General features: G+C 40.8%; 1 protein-coding gene across 2 annotated transcripts in view; it reads left to right on the forward strand.

The window, feature by feature from the left end:
• KDM4C (lysine demethylase 4C) overlaps positions 1–19008 on the forward strand; it is a 461923-nt gene that overhangs the window by 82583 nt on the left and 360332 nt on the right. For both annotated transcript variants that reach the window (XM_074994881.1, XM_074994882.1), the window contains exons 6-7: positions 1374–1423; positions 15876–15979. In XM_074994881.1, the coding sequence (XP_074850982.1) occupies positions 1374–1423; positions 15876–15979 (154 nt within the window). The remainder of the gene's footprint in view (positions 1–1373; positions 1424–15875; positions 15980–19008) is intronic.

Below are 19008 nucleotides of genomic sequence, written 5' to 3' on the forward strand. Positions count from 1 at the left end.
TCCCATTTCTATGGGCTGCATACCTTTTTCCACCCCTCGTGGTTATTGTTCCCAATAAAGTTGAAGCCACTGTGCCATATATTTGAAATTGTCTTTCTACTTGAAAGACAAATTCATATTTGAATTATTTTATGGAAGTAAGTGATGCCTATATTTTGCAATCCTATATTTTGACTGGTCGTGGCTAGAAAAGCTCAAGTGAACCACTGGTCATACTTTTATGGTTAATGAACTTTTCCAAGAGATAACTCTGGACCAGTGATCAGAAAATCAAAGTGACAGTTCACAATTTTTTCAGTTATTTCTGAATTTATCCCCCACTTTCAAAGTACTTGTATAGTTTGGCTGTTGGACCAAATTAAAAATATTCATATGTGGAATAAGCTAAGAAATACACGTGTGCCTGCTCAAAGCTAGATGTTGATTTGTATAGAAGATATCAGATGCAGCCCAACTCTGCCGTGCTCTTGTAAACTGAAACGGAAGCTGATTGTGGAGACACATCTCATATGCTATTGAATCCAAAAATTACGGGCTAATTAGCATGTACGGTAAAGCTGTAAAGTAAATAACAAAATTAATTATTTTGCTAATTCATTTTGTATTATACCATATGCTGCTAAATTAGGTAAGGAAGAGTAATCTTCCTGCATTGCAGTAATCTTTCATTTGCAATCTGAAATAAATGCTAAAAAAGAATGCAATGTTTTCACATTTGTTGTGACTAGACTTTCATTAAAGTTTAAAAATCATTCTTGAAATCGAAGATTGAAATATTGCTAAATAGAGTATTTTCATAAACAGCTTGAGATAATTTTTGAATTTACCAAATGTATATTTCTTTGGATTATAAATGGATGTAACAGTAATGATTTATGACCGAGATTAAGTATCTCATTCCCACAACTCAACCATAGAGAACATATATGGGCAACTTAAACTCACATGTTTTCAGTTGAACTCTTGTTCAGTGAAACATTTAAGAAAACAGTCTTGTATGAATGTTGTGCTGCCTTGGTGTATGTGTCTGTCTTATTTGGAAATAAAAATAAACACCTGAATTTCTTTTTACTGGAATGACTGTTTACAGATATGCTTATATACAGATATTGCCAAACTCAAGAAATTCAAAACAATATTGGTGACTAACATTCTTAAGCTACAATTTATATTACATTAATTAGTTTTCAAAATTAAAAGTAAACAAAATCATCTTGTTTTCTTAAAAGTAATCAACTCATAGTTTTTCCTCATGTTTTACAAAGTTTATGTTAATAACCATGTATGGTCTTTTTTATATTTTATTCATGCAGATTTATTGTTTGATAATTCTAGAGCTAAACATTTCATCCTTTTCTTTGTGTAAACTTTAGGTATGCTATCCCCCCAGAACATGGAAAACGACTTGAAAGACTAGCTCAAGGTAATATTTTCAACATTTCTGATCAAAGATGTTTGTCTTATAAAGTCCTTTGATTTTGAGGGACATCTTTGACTTCAAGTAAAATAATTTTACAATCTCAGCTCTCTTGATTTTAGTATAGTTTCATCCCTCTTAAAATTATGTCATCTGAAATACTTAAAACATGGTAAATGAATACTATTAAAATAGTTGTGTGTGTGTTGTGTGTGTGGGGAGGGGACTTTAAAAGCAATTGCAGTTTGGCTCTTAAAACTTAATCTTATTCTTAACTTTTTTTTTTAAACTAAATTAGAGATACTTGTTTTAGCTACAGATTTAAACTGAGAATTCTGGATAAATGAATAAACAATTAAATCCATTTCTCATATTGGTCCCACAAGAACTGTTGCTCTTTGAGATGGTATTTTTACCAATTAACTTTGAAATAGTGTTAATCGTGTTTTCGGTGCTATCGGTAAAGTTATTGCTGTTTCTAGGTTTAAAAGTATCTGTTCTAAAAAAGCATGATCAGGTACACATTCTGAAACTGTGTGACATATTTTGCTTATACCCAAAGTTGTGTATGCAAAATAATTTGATGCATATATATAAGTGAAACATTCGCACATGCTTGCAATTATGCATACATTTGGATTTAATTCTCCCTTAAGTTAATTCTACACCAGTCCATGAGAACAGTAACATATGATAGTGCTGAACTGAATTATTGTCAAATAATACCAATACCCTGTGTGTTTGTGATCATTAAACCATGATACCATGGCCAAATTCCATCTTGGCTAATTACTTTCTACTTAAATGCCCCTTGTAGTTCCAGCTGAGAGCTGTTTTTCTCATTTTCTCCTTTCTAGATCCCATTACAAATTATTGCTGGTATAGGAGGCCTACTGTATACTACCATAGAGTTCACTGCAGTTCCTTTGTGACGTGAATGATCCTTATTATAGAAAGGACTTGGTAGTCACTTCTGTTACTTAGGTTGCATGACATTTTGTATTTTAAGACCCTGTTTTGAATATTTATAACTTAGCAAAAAGTTTCTGTTTGGTCTGAATTTTCCATGTTTGGTGTCTGCTTCAGGTTAGTTGTTGCTTTTTTGGTTTGAAATTTTTAAAAAAATAAGAAAAAAGGTAACCTCATTTGCAAGAATGAGTCTAGGGAAGTATACATTATTTTGCTCATGTTAAAAAAAAGTTGTGAGGCTTTTTTTTAAAAAAATGCTCTAATGCATCCAGATGCTTCAGCAGAGATTTGAAATTTGTTAGGGTGTAGGGGAATGGCCAGTGTGATGGGGATGTGCCCTTTGAAGTCCCTGTGAAAATTTGCCTAAACTGCACGTTTGTAAAATGCAGTTTTCATATCCTTGGTAGAGACTTTTTAAATTTAAATAGGTAAAATCTCTGAAGATTCCATCCATGTGAAAGTCATGCTTTGGAGCTACACAGAACATGAGTGGAGAGTCTTTCCGTGACTCAATCACTATTCATTGTCAATATGAAAGATTATGAATGGCCAACATTAGTGCCAGTAATTGTTGATTGCTGAGTGATGGCTGGGCTGGTGTCAAGGTATTAGAGAGACGAGGTGGATGAACAACAAGAGCTGCGTCTACACGTGCACGCTACTTCGAAGTAGCGGCACCAACTTCGAAATAGCGCCCGTCGCATCTACACGCGTCGGGCGCTATTTCGAAGTTAACTTCGATGTTAGGCGGCGAGACGTCGAAGTCGCTAACCTCATGAGGAGATAGGAATAGCGCCCTACTTCGACGTTCAACGTCGAAGTAAGGACCGTGTAGACGATCCGCGTCCCGCAACGTTGAAATTGCTGGGTCCTCCATGGCGGCCATCAGCTGAGGGGTTGAGAGATGCTCTCTCTCCAGCCCCTGCGGGGCTCTGTGGTCACCGTGTGCAGCAGCCCTTAGCCCAGGGCTTCTGGCTGCTTCTGCGGCAGCTGGGGATCTATGCTGCAGGCACAGGGTCTGCAACCAGTTGTCAGCTCTGTGTATCTTGTGTTGTTTAGTGCAACTGTGTCTGGGAGGGGCCCTTTAAGGGAGTGGCTTGCTGTTGAGTCCGCCCTGTGACCCTGTCTGCAGCTGTGCCTGGCATCCCTATTTCGATGTGTGCTACTTTGACGTGTAGACGTTCCCTCGCTGCGCCTATTTCGATGTTGGGCTGAGCAACGTCGAAGTTGAACATCGACGTTGCCGGCCCTGGAGGACGTGTAGACGATATTCATCGAAATAGACTATTTCGATGTTGGCTGCACGTGTAGACGTAGCCAAGAAGTCCTATGGCGCCTTATAGACTAACAGATATATAAGGTGCCACAGGACTTCTTGTTGTTTTTGAAGATACAGACTAGCACAGCTACCTTTCTCATACTTGTCTCCATGCAAGGTGGATGAAGTAATATCTTTTATTAAACCATCCTCTGTTGGTCTCTTTCATGTTGGTATTGAAGGGTACAGCCTGCTTAGGAAGGATAGACAGGGAATAAAGTGGGGAGGTGTTGCCTTATATATTCAAAATGTACACACTTGGACTGAGGTGGAGATGGACGTAGGAGATGGATGCGTTGAGAGTCTCTGTGTTAGACTAAGAGGGATAAAAAACAAGGGTGATGTCCTGCTAGGAGTCTACTACAGGCCGCTACCTAGCTGGAAGAGGTGCAGGAGGCTTTTTTAAACAACTAACAAAGTCATGTAGGGCCCTGGATTTGGTGGTGACGGGGGACTTCAGCTATCCAGATATATGTTGGGAAACTAATACAATGGGGCATAGACTATCCAGTAAGTTATTGGATTGGATTGGAGACAATTTTTTATTCCAAAAGGTTGGAAAAGCTACCGAGGGGAAGCTACTCTAGATTTGATTTTAACAAATAGGGAGGAATTGGCTGAGAATTTGAAAGTGGAAGACAGCTTGGGTGAAAGTGATCATGAAATCACAGAGTTCACAATTCTAAGGAAGGATAGAAGGGAAAACAGTAAAACAGAGATAATGGATTTCAGGAGGACAAATTTTGGTAAACTCAGAGAGCTGGTAGGTAAAGTCCCATTGGAAGCAAAACTGAGGGGAAAAACAGCTGAGGAGAGCTGGGAGTTTTTCAAAGGGACATTATTAAGAGCCCAAAAGCAAGCTATCCCATTGCGTAGGAAAGATAGAAAATATGGCAAAAGACCACCTTGACTTAACCAGGAGATTTTGTATGATCTCAAAATAAAAAAGGAATCATATAAAAATGGAAACAAGGACAAATTACAAAGGATGAATATAGATAAACAACACAAGAATGCAGAATCAAGATTAGAAAGGCTAAGGCACAAAATGAGCTCAAACTAGCTATAAGCATAAAGGGAAACAAGAATTCTTTTTGTAAATACATTAGAAACAAGAGGAAGACTAGGGACAGGGTAGAGCCATTGCTCAGTGAGGAGGGAGAAACAGTAACAAGAAACTTGGAAATGGCAGAAATGCTTAATGACTTCTTTGTTTCGGTCTTCACTGAGAAGTCTGATGAAGGAATGCTTAACATAGTGAATGCTAGTGGGAAAGGGGTAGGGTTATAAGTTGAAATAAAAGAAGAACAAGTTAAAAATCACTTAGAAAAATTAGATGTCTGCAAGTCACCAGGGCCTGATGAAATGCATCCTAGAATACTCAAGGAGCTGATAGAGGAGGTATCTGAGCCTTTATCTATCATCTTTGGAAAAGATTCCAAAAGACTGGAAAAGGACAAATATAGTGCCTGTCTATAAAAAGGGGAATAAGAATAACCCAGGAACCTATAGGCCAGTTAACTTCAGTGCCAGGAAAGATAATGGAGCAGGTAATTAAAGAAATCATCTGCAAGCACTTGGAAGGTGGTAAGGTGATAGGGAACAGCCAGCATGGATTGTAAAGAACAATCATGTCAAACCAATCTGATAGCTTTCTTTGATAGGATAATAAGCCTTGTGGATAGGGGAGAAGCGGTAGATGTGGTATACCTAGAGTTTAGTAAAGCATTTGGTACGGTCTTGCATGATATTCTTATAAAAAAACTAGGCAAATACAATTTAGATGAGGCTAGTATAAGGTGGGTGCATAACTGGCTGGATAACCATACTCAGAGAGTGGTTATTAATGGTTCTCAGTCCTACTGGAAAAGTATAACAAGTGGGGTTCCGCAGGGGTCTGTTTTAGGAGCGATTCTGTTCAATGTCTTCATCAATGATTTAGATATTGGCATAGAAAGACTCTTATTGTGTTTGCAGATGATACCAAGGTGGGAGGGGTTGCAACTGCTTTGGAGACTAGGGTCATAATTCAAAATGATCTGGATAAATTGGAGAAATGGTCTGAGGATTGATGGTAAACAGGGTGAAGTTTAATAAGGACAAATGCAAAGTTCTCCACTTGGGAAGGAACAATCAGTTTCACACATACAGGATGGGGAGAGACTGTCTAGGAATGCCTACAGCAGAAAGGGATTGAGGGGTTATAGTGGACCACAAGCTAAATATGAGTCAACAGTGTGATGATGTTGCAAAAAAAGCAAACATGATTCTGGGATGCATTAACAGGTGTGTTGTGAACAAGACAGGAGAAGTCATTCTTTTGCTCTACTCTGCACTAGTTAGGCCTCAGCTGGAGTATTGTGTCCAGTTCTGGGCATTGCAGTTCAAGAAAGCTGTGGAGAAATTAGAGAGGGTCCAGAAAAGAGCGACAAGAATGATTAAAGGTCTAGAGAAAATGACCTATGAAGAAAGGCTGAAAGAATTGGGCTTGTTTAGTTTGGAAAAGAGAAGATTGAGGGGCGACATGATAGTGGTTTTCAGGTATCTAAAATAGTGTCATAAGGAGGGAGAAAACTTGTTCTTTTTGGCCTCTGAGGATAGAACAAGAAGCAATAGACTTAAACTGCTGTAAGGGAGGTTTAGGTTGGACATTAGGAAAAAGTTCCTAACTGTCAGGCCGGTCAAACACTGGAATAAATTGCCAAGGGAGTTGTGGAATCTTCATTTCTGGAGGTATTTAAGAACAGGTTAGACAGATTTCTGTCAGGGATGGTTTAGACAGTACTTGGTCCTGCATTGGGGCAGGGGACTAGACTCGATGGCCTCTCGAGGTCCCTTCCAGTCCTTGTGTTCTATGATTCTATGATTCATCCACCTTTTTTCTAATAAATCGTCATTGAGCTAGCAAAAGAGAACAAAAATGACACTGTAGCTGGTATCAATAGGAATTTAAAGATCACCACACATGTGGTTGTCATCTTTTCTATTCACCAAAGGCCCCTCCCTTATCCACATAAATTCCCTCCCCCTCATCCAGAGCCAGCCAACCCCAGCCCCTCCTCCAAATAAATGCCCTCCCCCTCCTCCAGAGGCAGGCATCCCTTGCCCTCCTGTTCTAAATCAATTCAGACAACTCATCAGAGTTGCCGGGGCCAGAGCTGCTGCCACAGAAGCTGCCACACAGTTTTTCCGCCAAGTGGAGGGGCATATACGCAGAGTGGGCAGACAGCACTTCTCGCATGGAGCTCTAGGAGGAGCTGCATTTAAAGGCTCCAAGTGAATGATGGACATATTGGACACCGTGACCTAGGATGTGGGAGGTGTAGGCTTAGGTTCCACTGACTATTAACATGTTTATACTAACTGGAACAACTTGAACAGGTGAGATTGAGAATGACTGACTGATGCTAGAATATTCTGTTCTATAGACCTGTGTTTAGGGCACTCACCTGAGAGAGGGGAGACCCATGTTCAAATCCCTTTCTTCTGATCAGGTGGAGTAGGAAATAGAACCCAGGTCTGACTCTGGGCTAAAGGAAATAGGGCAGACTTTTTAAACATCATCCATAAAATACTAAACTTCTCATTTAAAAATAACAGTTACAATTAAATCTCATCACGAACATGATGCATGTACACCTAGGCTACGTCTACACGTGAAGCCAACATCGAAATAGGCTATTTCGATGAGTAACGTCTACACGTCCTCCAGGGCTGGCAACGTCGATGTTCAACTTCGACGTTGCGCGGCACCACATCGAAATAGGCGCTGCGAGGGAACGTCTACACGCCAAAGTAGCACACATCGAAATAAGGGTGCCAGGCACAGCTGCAGACAGGGTCACAGGGCGGACTCAACAGCAAGCCGCTCCCTTAAAGGGCCCCTCCGAGACACAGTTGCACTAAACAACACAAGATACACAGAGCCTACAACTGGTTGCAGACCCTGTGCCTGCAGCATGGATCCCCAGCTGCCGCAGCAGCAGCCAGAAGCCCTGGGCTAAGGGCTGCTGCCCACGGTGACCATAGAGCCCTGCAGGGGCTGGAGAGAGAGCATCTCTCAACCCCTCAGCTGATGGCCGCCATGGCGGACCCCGCTATTTCGAAGTTGCGGGACATGCAACGACTACACGGTCCCTACTTCGACATTGAACGTCGAAGCAGGGCGCTATTCCTATCCCCTCATGGGGTTAGCGACTTCGACGTCTCGCCGCCTAAAGTTGAAGTTAACTTCGAAATAGCGCCCGGCGCGTGTAGCCGTGACGGGCGCTATTTCGAAGTTAGTGCCACTACTTCGAAGTAGCGTGCACGTGTGGACACGGCTCTAGAGTTTCATAACAATGAATTAATGTCTCTAATCTGTCTAGCCTAAGTACTAACTCTTACTTCTTGAAAGTTTATATAGGGTGATATACCTATCTCATAGAACTGGCAGGGCCCTTCAGAGGTCATCAGTTCCAGTCCCCTGCCCTCACAGCAGGACCTATTACAGATTTTTTTTTTAATTTATTTGCCCCAGATCCTTAAATGGCCCCCTCAAGGATTGAATTCACAACCCTGGGTTTAGCAGGCCAATGCTCAAACAACTTTGGGGCTTTCAATTTCTGTTCTTAGTAGAGTAAAAAGTAACGTGCAAGGAAAGACACAAGCTAGATGGGATTGTTTTTATTTTGTGATATTATTTTTATTTTATTTTATGTCATAGTTGCGGAGGGAGGCTCTCTAGCAGTACTGCAAATTTGACAGCAATGCTAGGCCTTCCTCGGGTGGCAAGAGGACGCAACAAAGCAACCCCTTACCACCTTTTAGGTCCCAGGTCCCACCTTCGCGGACTTATGACAGGGTGCACACTCGGTTGACCTGGACCCCACCAAACCCCCCATGGGCAAGCAGGAGCTAGGAAGAACGATGAGACAGACAACCAGATTTTTTCCTAACACTTACATTAAATTTATTAATTCTTAAGGAGGGAATGGAATATTATTGTATGTTCTTATTTTAGCAACAGTACACACTTACTTGAATTAAAAACAAGGTGTTCATGTTAACACTAAAGTGACGTGGTTTTGAATAAATTAGGTGTAGAGGTAGAGTGTTGTAGAGGTAGGTTGTTGTTGAGGTAGGTTTGAAGGAAGTTGTATAGAGATGAGTTGTATAGAGGTAAGTTTGAAGGAAAGTAATAAATATAATAAATATATAAATATTAATAACTATATAAATATATATGTGTCTTTTCTAAAATAAAGGAGGGGGCGGGCGCTACCCCCTCACCCCTACCGGGATCGGGTCGCTGCTCCAATCCAAATATTAATTATAGCCAATGGAGGATTTTGCTCTCTATTGAGCCAGAGAACAAGATAGGAAAGAAGGGAGGCCACGCCTTCACCTTAGTGTGTATTTTCGTAATAAGTTGCTAGCAAGTGACTCCCAATTCCTCCATAAGTGAATATTATTAACTAACAACTAATATCTAGAATTAATATACTAAAATAATTTAACAAATTTATCTTATTTACTACTAACAATTCTAATAATTTAACTAATTAAATAACATTAAAAAACCCTGTCTATAAATACCAATTATAATAATAATTATAACAGTTCTAGATTGAACAGGCTTGTTAAGTGTCCTTTTTTAAATTAGAGGCCAGCCAGAGGCCAGCAAGGCCTGGCCTTGGGGTCAGGCTGCCGGGTACTGCCCCTACCCTGCCAGGCAGGGACACAGCAAGGGGATCAACCTTGCTCCCCCACTGGGGGTCCCGTTGCCAGTGACTGGAGTGGGGATGTGGTGTCTGTGGCTCCACGCAAAGCGCAGGCCTGTCAGTGAGGATACTTCTCTCAATTGGTGTGTCACGTCCGGCAAATGAGTCAGGTCCGGTAAGCAGGTCAGGTCTGGTGAGTGTGATGGCAGGCCCTGGGTTTCACTGAGCCAGCTGCGCAGTACCTGCACAAGTGCAGGCCAGTTCGACAGCTGGTAGTTTCCCCACAGGGACACCGCTTGCTGCTGTCGCTGCTTGCCACAGGAGCGTGGGTGATGGGCAATCTTGCGCTTCCGGGCAAGTGGTGTGCTATCTTGCGCCTCAGGTAGGTGGCAGTGTTCAGCTCCGGCAGTGTTCAGCTCTTCACTCTTTGCCTTTTCAGGCTAGCCTAGGGACTGGCGGACGTTCCGTGGAACCACGCCTTCCCGTTAAGGGCCGCAGAATGGCCTGTGAGCCCTGCTTTTATAGAACATCCTTATGAATATTTATGAAGGAATTAGCATGTGGGCACAGTTCTCTATTAGGTCCTCACTTTCGCAGAAGGTTCTGGAAAGTCTCCAGAGCCAGCCAATCAGGGCATCGCATGCAAATCATGATTCATGAATATGTATGATTTCAAGTTGCTGGGGGAGCTAACGGTCAAAAAGTGACCGTTGGAACACTGCTAGCTGGCAGGCTATGAGAATTTGAAGCTTCATGTGTCTGAAGGGATTTTTGTTCACAGAGCCCTTCCCCGCCAAAAGCATGCTGTCCCTGACTCAAGGGGGCGATTATGTCCACAGAGGTGTTTTAAGCACGACAATAGTGGACCTTGGCCAAGCACAGCAGAGGAGTTAGTTAAGACATTGTCTTAAGACAGAGAGGCAATATATAGGAAGGGACAGAGGCAGCATAGAAAGGAACAGTGGCATAGAGTGAAAAGAAAGATGGAAAACATTGTTCAGCACACACAGAGCTTCCTGTATTCCACCAAACTATTGCTGAAGAAAAACTGTCATGATTTGTGGATGTCAGAGAGACCATATCTGGCAATATTTTGAAGAAGTTTATGCCCTGGGTAAAAGAAAATGTATTATATGTAAGCAGTGCAAGAGGAAGATGCAGCGCCTAATTGCAAGAATGAAACATCATAAGGAAAACTGGGATAAAATGATGTGGATGAAGATGTGGATATGACTGAGGGGATCAACTTGTTAACAACTTAAATAATTCACTTTGCAATGCATTCTTCAGCACTCTCCCTATGCCTTTTAGTGTAAGTATGATTTGACAAGGAAATTCCCAAGCTGTTTGCTGTGTTGGACATCACTAGAAAAAAAATTAGCTTAGCTAATCCTTATGGCTTGTTTAATTAGTTAACTAGGTTTAGAATCTGTCATTCAAGTGTACAATACAGAAATCTGCAGTAAGAGAAATCTGGAGTTGCCCATTGCCACTGGGTATCCATTTTTTATTTTATATTACATAGTAATACATGACCTTTGTTTTGCAACATCATGGACACAGACCATAATGGTGATGCTGTAAGTCTATTCCCTATTTTACTTCAGAATAACTCAGCGTTTCTAAGGAAATGCCCTTTTTTACTTGTTTTCTTAAAACGAAACAAAACAAAACAAAACAAAACAAACAGTTTGTGAGTTCTGTGGGGCATAAGTACACTCCAAGCACAGTCAGTCTTTTTTGGTAACTTGATTTAAATCAATGATTTTTTTTTGGTGATTTAAATTGTGACTTAAATCAGTGATTTAAATTGCTTTCATTTAAATCAATGCAATTGATAGTCCCATAATTTCTTTAATAATTGCAGCATAATTTCTTATTATTTTATTGCTAGTAAAGTATGGAAAAGAGGCATCTGTGATCTTTATGCTGTAGTTACTGCCCATTAAAACATAAGTCAGAGTTTTAAAGTGAGCTGTTTTAAAATGATGAAAATGTCATGTCAGCCACATGGCTGTAATTTAGCTAATCAGTAAAGGTTAATAAACTTAGAGGATGACGAGGACTTCAGACTTAATTACATGTTTATTCAAAACTGTTTTTATGTAGCATATTTTCTGTGGAAATGCAACTGCTCAAAGAAGCTCATGATTCAGAGATTTAGTCTTGCTGACCAGATGCCTACTGAATTAATTGAATTCTTCTAAATAATTAAAATAATGTATTAAATGTGATGAAGCATTACAGGTTGTCTAGGTCAAGGCAGTACTTGATACATAAGATTGAAGAAAGGCTAGGATATTTTCCATTATCTTGTCTGCACATCATAATTATCACACTTGCCTTTTATGCATGAATGCTTTCATCTTTGGTTTCCATTGAAATCTTGATTGACTGTGGCACCTGCAAATATTTTATCTGAAAGACATTAGACTTGCATCTAATAAAGGAAGCAGTTTGATTTCGCCCTTCAGCTGCTTTCTCATTTATGTAGGTTTTTTCCATTTTACGTAGACATAAATGTAATAAAATCTCAAGTCAGCTGTTATTGCAATTTTTAAACTTATTATGTTCATCTGCAACACCACAGAATTCTTAAGGATTTTTGTATGACAAAATTGGTTAGAAAATGAAGGAAAAACAGAGGCTGAGCAGCAAATCGTAAATGATAGTTTGGAAAATTTACAGATTCTTTAAACAGATTGCATAATTGTATATGCTGGGTTAGGAAAGAGATGACATCTGTTTGTGATGTTCGATTACGTTATGCACAAGGACTAAAGGGACTGTAAGTAGTTCATGAAGAATATTTCAGAAATCCTACAGTATATAGCATAAGTTGCTCTAGTTAATACAGAAGTTCATAGCTATCATTTATGAATGAAAGTAGTGGTTCTTGACATGCAATTTAGGCAGTGATAGATATCTCATGTTCCACATTTTCTCCTCACAGCTGCAAAAACTGAATGTGGAAGCTGAAGAGTTAAAACTTTGTCAAATAATTTTATTTTAGTCATTAGTAAAGATGGAAATGAATAGATAACAAACTTCAGATTACTACATAATAACACATTTCATTTCAAGCAGCACTTGCCATCTTCTGTCACTGTAGTAGTCTTCACTTATATGGCATACAAAGTGTTGCTGTCTTCCACAGGGGATAAAAATGGCCAGGTTTCGTCAGACCAAAGATCCATCTAGCCCAGTATTCTGAGTTTTGATGGTGGTCAATGCCACATGCCCTGAAGGGAAGGAACAGAACAGGTAATCAGTGACCCCATATCCTGTCACTCATTCCAAGGTTTTGACAAACAGAAGTCATAGGGATACCATATTACATGAGGATACCCCTGAGGGGAAGTATATCTATATCACTATCTACCAACTCCCTTCGTGCTATAGTACAGTATATACAATACATTAATACAACATAAGTTGGTAAATAGTGATGCAGATACACACCCTCACAGGGGTATCCTCTTTTTTGAAAGGTCAGTTATAACGCCAAGCAATACAATTTAACTGAAGATCCCATGCAAGTGTTCCTTGTATTATGGATTATTTTCCATTTGTCTCTAAGAAAAAATAACCAACCAGATCATAAACCATTTGAGAGATTGCTTGATTCTCAGATATTAGATTGCAACTTTGCAATCTGATATAGAACCCAAAAGAAAGATTGAGCTCTACAGTGCTCATTGTGCTCATTGTACCCTAATAGTTTTACTTATTTATCAAGTGTGAGATAAACACAGGCTTTGTCTCAGCTCAACCCAGTTATGAGATTGTCTCCCTCAACGTATGAAACCTTTTGTGGTCTTCAGGTGCCCAGTGCCATATTCTCTTAAATACGTGTGTACTTTCCAGTCCTCAGATACAGCAAGGAATCTTCGCTTAGCAAATTGTCACTTACCTTTTGCTGATCATTGCCTTGTCCATCTAAAAGTCACAAAGATCTTGAACCAAGTCTGCATCAAGAATAGCTACAGTGGAAGCAATGTGGAAGTGATGCAACCCATCCAAATAGAACAACCCTGACTTGTGGGGACTCCATTCAGACCCAAAGGCCCAGACACCAAAAATGCAAGTGAAATTCTTGTCTCACAGGTAACATTGTTCCTGCTCTGGAACATCTTATGAGGGATGCTGGATGTCCCTTAACCTTTCCATGAGAGCAGTTTTGAATATACCAATCTGGTTATTGGAAGTATAAGAAACAGTGCAACTCAGTCTTGCTGCATGCTGTTGGTCATATGCTTACTCATGCCACCAAATCATTGTGCTAAATTTGTGTGTCCTTGCTGCCTTAACTTCTTTAGGTATATGAACTTGGTCACTGCCCACTGTTCCCCACTGCCCACTCCCAACTCTTCTATTGTGAGCTGATTATATTTTTCCTTTAGAGGGTCCTCATGTAACATTTTACTTTTTTAAAAAAATCCACAGGGTTTTTGATTTGTTCATTCTTGGTCCTAATTAATGTCTTCTCCCTCCCTAAACCTTAATACCATCCTTTGAACAGTTTTGTTAAACTTTTACAGGGTTCATTTCAATGTATTATAAATTGCTTTATTATGTTGTATAGCACCCTGGGCACTATCACATGTAGTAAGTGGAGCTTTCAAAATCAAAACTGAAACTCACTGACCTGGCTCTCAGCAAGCTCAGGGTTTCCACCAGCAATGAGGTGAGCTGGCATTAGTGCTACCTCCCCGTTGGGGTGGAGTGATGCAACAAGGATTGGAGACTTGCTGTGGGGCTGGAGTGTGAGTGCTGGATTGCCCCATTTTGGAGAAAGCCCTTAGTCTCACCACAGGCTGGATCCAAGTAAGCCATAGGTTCCCCACGCCTGTTTTTACAAGTTCATTGTAAAGATAAATTCTAAGCTGATAGACATTTAAAACTCTGCCTTTTGCCTTCCTTCAGTGGTTTTCCAATGTAAGTTAACTTATGACCAGTCACCACATTTGTTTGGGCCCTGATTACAAATCCATATAGAATGAGAATTAAAAAGATTTTTCTTTCATCATTGATTTTAATTTAAAATGTAATTCACGTAATGTAGCATGTACCTACAGACTTTAAAAGTTTGATGGGTTCATTTGAAATGAACGGACAAGGAATAGCTTTTAGTATTGGCATATCTGTTGACAATCTTCTCATTAATGGTACAACCTTTTAAAAATGTGGAATGTTGTACAGGAGTTTAGTTATTAATAAAATCCGTGGCATGCACTTTTCTTTCTCTTTCATGCAGTGGTGTGGCAAGGGGATTTTTGTAACTAAATGGCAACTTGTCCAAAATCATTTATTTTACATATTGTTATATGAGAGAAAACAGATCAGCATGTGGTTATCATTGGGAAGAATGACAATTGCTTTTGTTACGTGAATACAGAAAAGAGAAAATGTGTTTTGTCTTTATAAGCCAGTTATGTAATAAAATACAGATTTGTTTTTATTTCTTTTTGTAAGTACCACCTTATGCAAAGTTTCCAAACTGTAGTATTTTATTAACCCTTTCTATCCTGTTTCATTGTTCTACCCTCCTTTTCCTTTGCAGTAGAGCATTCCTAATTCACAGTTCTCTGGTTAGCAAACCAATTATTTTTTGTAAAATGGCAAACATTTCACCTTATATCTAATAGCAGAGTGCTTAATGAAATCTTCTCTATTTAGGGAAGTTTTCTCTAAAGTGACACGCATGAGACAGTATGCTCTCCTGTTTAAAGTAGGTGTATGGATGACAGGACTTCTGGATTCCGTGCCTGAATTGCCCCAAACTTTGCTACGTGACAGCTGGGAATAACCTTTCTGTGCCTCAGTTTTCCCCTGTACAAAAACCAGAGAAATCATCTTTTTAAAGTGCTCTGGGATAATTGTACAATATAAACTATATAAGTACAATTAATTATTGTGATTAAGACATAATAATTTTGCAAAGTATAAACCTTTGAACAATAACCATTACCACAGTAAACTAATGGCTTGAGCTTCTGTTTCCATAGCCCCAAGCAGCATATAAATCTTGGTGAAGCATTGGGATTAGCCTTGTACAAAACAATACAAAGGAGTAGGATAGAAAATCCACCAAATGATGTGTGTCAATTTGTTTGAATTAGAAAAATATTTAATTCCTTTGAGTAATATTCTTCCCCCTGTAATCTGGAAACGCTGTAAAAACATGATGTCCAACAAGTGAGACCCAAATTATTATTGAAGTATTTCTCTTTCTCTACTTTTAAATCTAAATGCTAGCAAAAAATAAGATCTGAAAATTAGGCTAATTTTAAGAGAGAGAGCTTGTTTTTTTTTATGTAGACATTGCAGTAATCAACAACGATGATTGAGGAGTTTCAACAGTAATATGCAACTGTATAGTCTGTTGTGCTTTAAGCAAAATACCATTAAAGTTTTCTATTCTTGTTTTAATTGAAGAAAACTGACTCTGCCTATTTTGCCTTATTAGGATTCTTCCCAAGCAGCTCTCAAGGATGTGATGCTTTTCTTCGCCACAAGATGACACTGATTTCTCCCTCCATATTGAAAAAATACGGAATTCCTTTTGACAAGGTACAGTAGAATATTTTTTTAATATTTTGCCTCTCGATGTAGTCTCTAAGCTACAAAGGCAAGGCGAAATGGTATCTTTTTGTTTTGCTCCAGATTCCAAATTACTATTATAATGGATGATTCTATTCATTCACAATGCTTTTAAATAATGTGTTGGGTTAAAACTTTTTTAAAGATATGCCTGTAATGGAGCATGCTTTATAGTTTTCTTCGTGTGTCATACAGTGCAATATTTATTGGCTTTTTGTGGTAACAAGTTTCAGATGAAAATACAAGATGCAATAACAATTCAAAAATAAAATTATTGTAAAACTTTAGTGCAACCTATTAGATGTATTTAGGAATATTGAACAAATAATAATCAGATGCTCCTTCTTGACTGATATGTTATTTCCTGAAAATAAATAACTAAATGAATTTCTTGTAAGTTTTCTTTTTCTTTCTTTTGCTTTGTGGTGGGTGATACTGACTGAGTGATTTGATATTTTTCCCTTCTTCCCGTAGTCTTAATTCTTCTCCACCTAGAGCTTTTTCACTTGTAACTAGGTCTGCCCTTCGTGAGGGTGCAAGGCAGTGAAAGCGTATCAACCTAGACCAAAATTCGTTCAGCCACTTGTTGAGCCTGACTCACCACCCCTTGTTATACATTAGTTTATGTGATATTGAAATTTAGCACCCCTCTGATCATTATACAGTTATGATTCTTGGTTTCTTACCTCTCTTTTCTAAAATGTATAAAAAAGTCTAATAATAAGCTTGTATACATTTCTCAGACAAATATACCCTTGCACATTAAACCTGTCAGGAAAAAAAAACTAATTTTTTTTGTTTATTTTTATAGTGTGGGGTTTCACACTATTTATTTGTATATAGGTGGCAGTAGGACCTATGCACATATACTCAGTGGCTCAGTTTTTCACTCTCTTAGATGAATGGCAGCATAGGGCTTCCTGTCTTAAAGACTACATCTGTCTACACTGGAGGGTTTTTTCGAAAAAGCCTGGCCCTTTTTTGAAAAAAGCCGCAGTGCATCTATACACAAAGGCCGTTTCTACACGTGACCTTCGGCATGCTAATAAATGGCCCGAACTATTATAATGAGGGGTGGATGCAAATTCTCCACGCCTTATTAGCATAAGGTCACATGATTTGGAGTCCAGAAGCCGCTCTACCGGACTCCAAAACAACATGTAGAAGCACGGCCCCCAGGGGGTCTTCTGGAAGGAGGTCCTCCTTCTGGAGGCCCCTTCTTCCCAAAAATTTTCAGGAAGAAGGGGCCTCTGGAAGTAGGACTTCCTTGCAGAAGACTGCCGCCCAGAGGCCACATGTTGTTTTGGAGTCCGGAGGAGCATCTTCCAGACTCCAAATCATGAGATCTTGTGCTAACGAGGCACAGAGAATTTGCATCCGCCCCTCATTAGCATAGTTCGGGGCTGTTTAAAACAGCTTTTGTGTGTAGATGCGCTGCGGGTTTTTTCAATAAAGGCCAGGCATTTTCGAAAAAACCCTCCAGTGTAGACGGAGGTGTCCTTTAAGACAGGAAGCTCTATGCTGCCATTCATTTAAGAGAGTGAAAAACTGAGCCACTGAGTATACGTCTGTAGGTCCTACTGCCACCTATAGACAAATAAATAGTGTGAAAACCCATCCTATAAAAATAAACAAAAAAAACCAAATTTTTTTTCCTGACAAGCTTACTCTGCAAGGGTATATTTGTCTGAGAAATAGAGAAAGTGGCATGTGTAGAAACGGCCCTAATGTGTTCTTTCAATATTAAATTGAATGAATGCTGCACTCCTTCCGGTGGCTCTCTTTTGCTCCTGGATGAGGAAGAATGCTTTTTTCTAAAGGATCTTTGGGGGGAAAAAAGCATGTAGATGCTCTTAGGGCCTTTTTTTTGAAAGAGGAGTCGTCCATGGGGCTGGCCAGCTGGTGCTTAGAGATGCCCTGGCCATCACTATCGGAGCTCTGTGCTCCTGTGTCCAGCCACCTTCAAGGCACAGGGAGCCCTGGAGACCCTGTGGCAGGAATCTGAAAGCATGGAGGCTAAAAGGAGCTCAGCCGAGTAGCACCATGCCCTCACAGCCACCCCCTGCAGTGCACATTTGCACAATGTCTGACAGCCAGCCACCCCAGGACCGTCAGGTGCCCCCCAGGGAGCCAGCTGAGGGGTCCCAAGAGCCTTGCCAGGCCCCCATATGGAGGACACCCTCATGGACAGAGCCTGAGCTGAGTGACCTCCTGGGCCTCTGGCATGATGAGGACGTCTTGAGAGAGATGACCAGCAAGAGGCAGAATGCCCCTGCCTGTGGCCAGCTAGCCGCTGGCCTGGCAGCTCAGGGACACCCCAGCCAAACCCTGGAGTTGGTGTGTTCCAAGGTCAAGGAATTGCAGTGGGGTACGCCCAGGCTAGGGATGCAGCTAGGCACTCAGGGGCAGGGCTGACCGTATGCCTCTTCTATCAGGAGCTCCACAGCCTCCTCAGGGGCGTGGACAGCTCCCCGCCAGACCCCACTTGACACCGTGTTAGAGGAACCCTCTGAAGCAACAGAGGAAGAGCCAGGGCTGGAGGAGGACCAGCCCAGGACTCTGCAGCACTCGGCACCACCCTCGGATGCTGAGTACAGCAAAGGGACCCTGGTGATTGCTGTGACCTCAGGATCCTTGAGCCAGGCAACATCAAGCAGGGCATCCCCAGACCTCTTCGAGGGACCCTTTGGTACGTACCTGGTGTGTTGTACACTCGGGGCATGGTGGGAGGAGGTGCCTGCCCCACCATGGCTGGAAGTGGGCCAGCCACACGGCCACTGGCCCCAGCCCAGACACACCCCAGAAGGCCACGGCACTTAGCTCACAGGCAGGCCTGCAGGTGACAGTCAGCACCCGCTTCTGTGGATAGTGCCACAAGCTGCACATGCAAGGAGGGCAGCCTGGCCTGCATCTGGCACATGCCCAATCCATGCGGGGTCCATCAGTGCCCAGGATCCCCCAGGGCTGCTGGGCCTTTGGACTGGAGGTTAGAAGGGCTG

Source organism: Carettochelys insculpta, chromosome 5 (assembly GCF_033958435.1).
Source record: "Carettochelys insculpta isolate YL-2023 chromosome 5, ASM3395843v1, whole genome shotgun sequence".
NCBI lineage: Eukaryota > Metazoa > Chordata > Testudines > Carettochelyidae > Carettochelys > Carettochelys insculpta.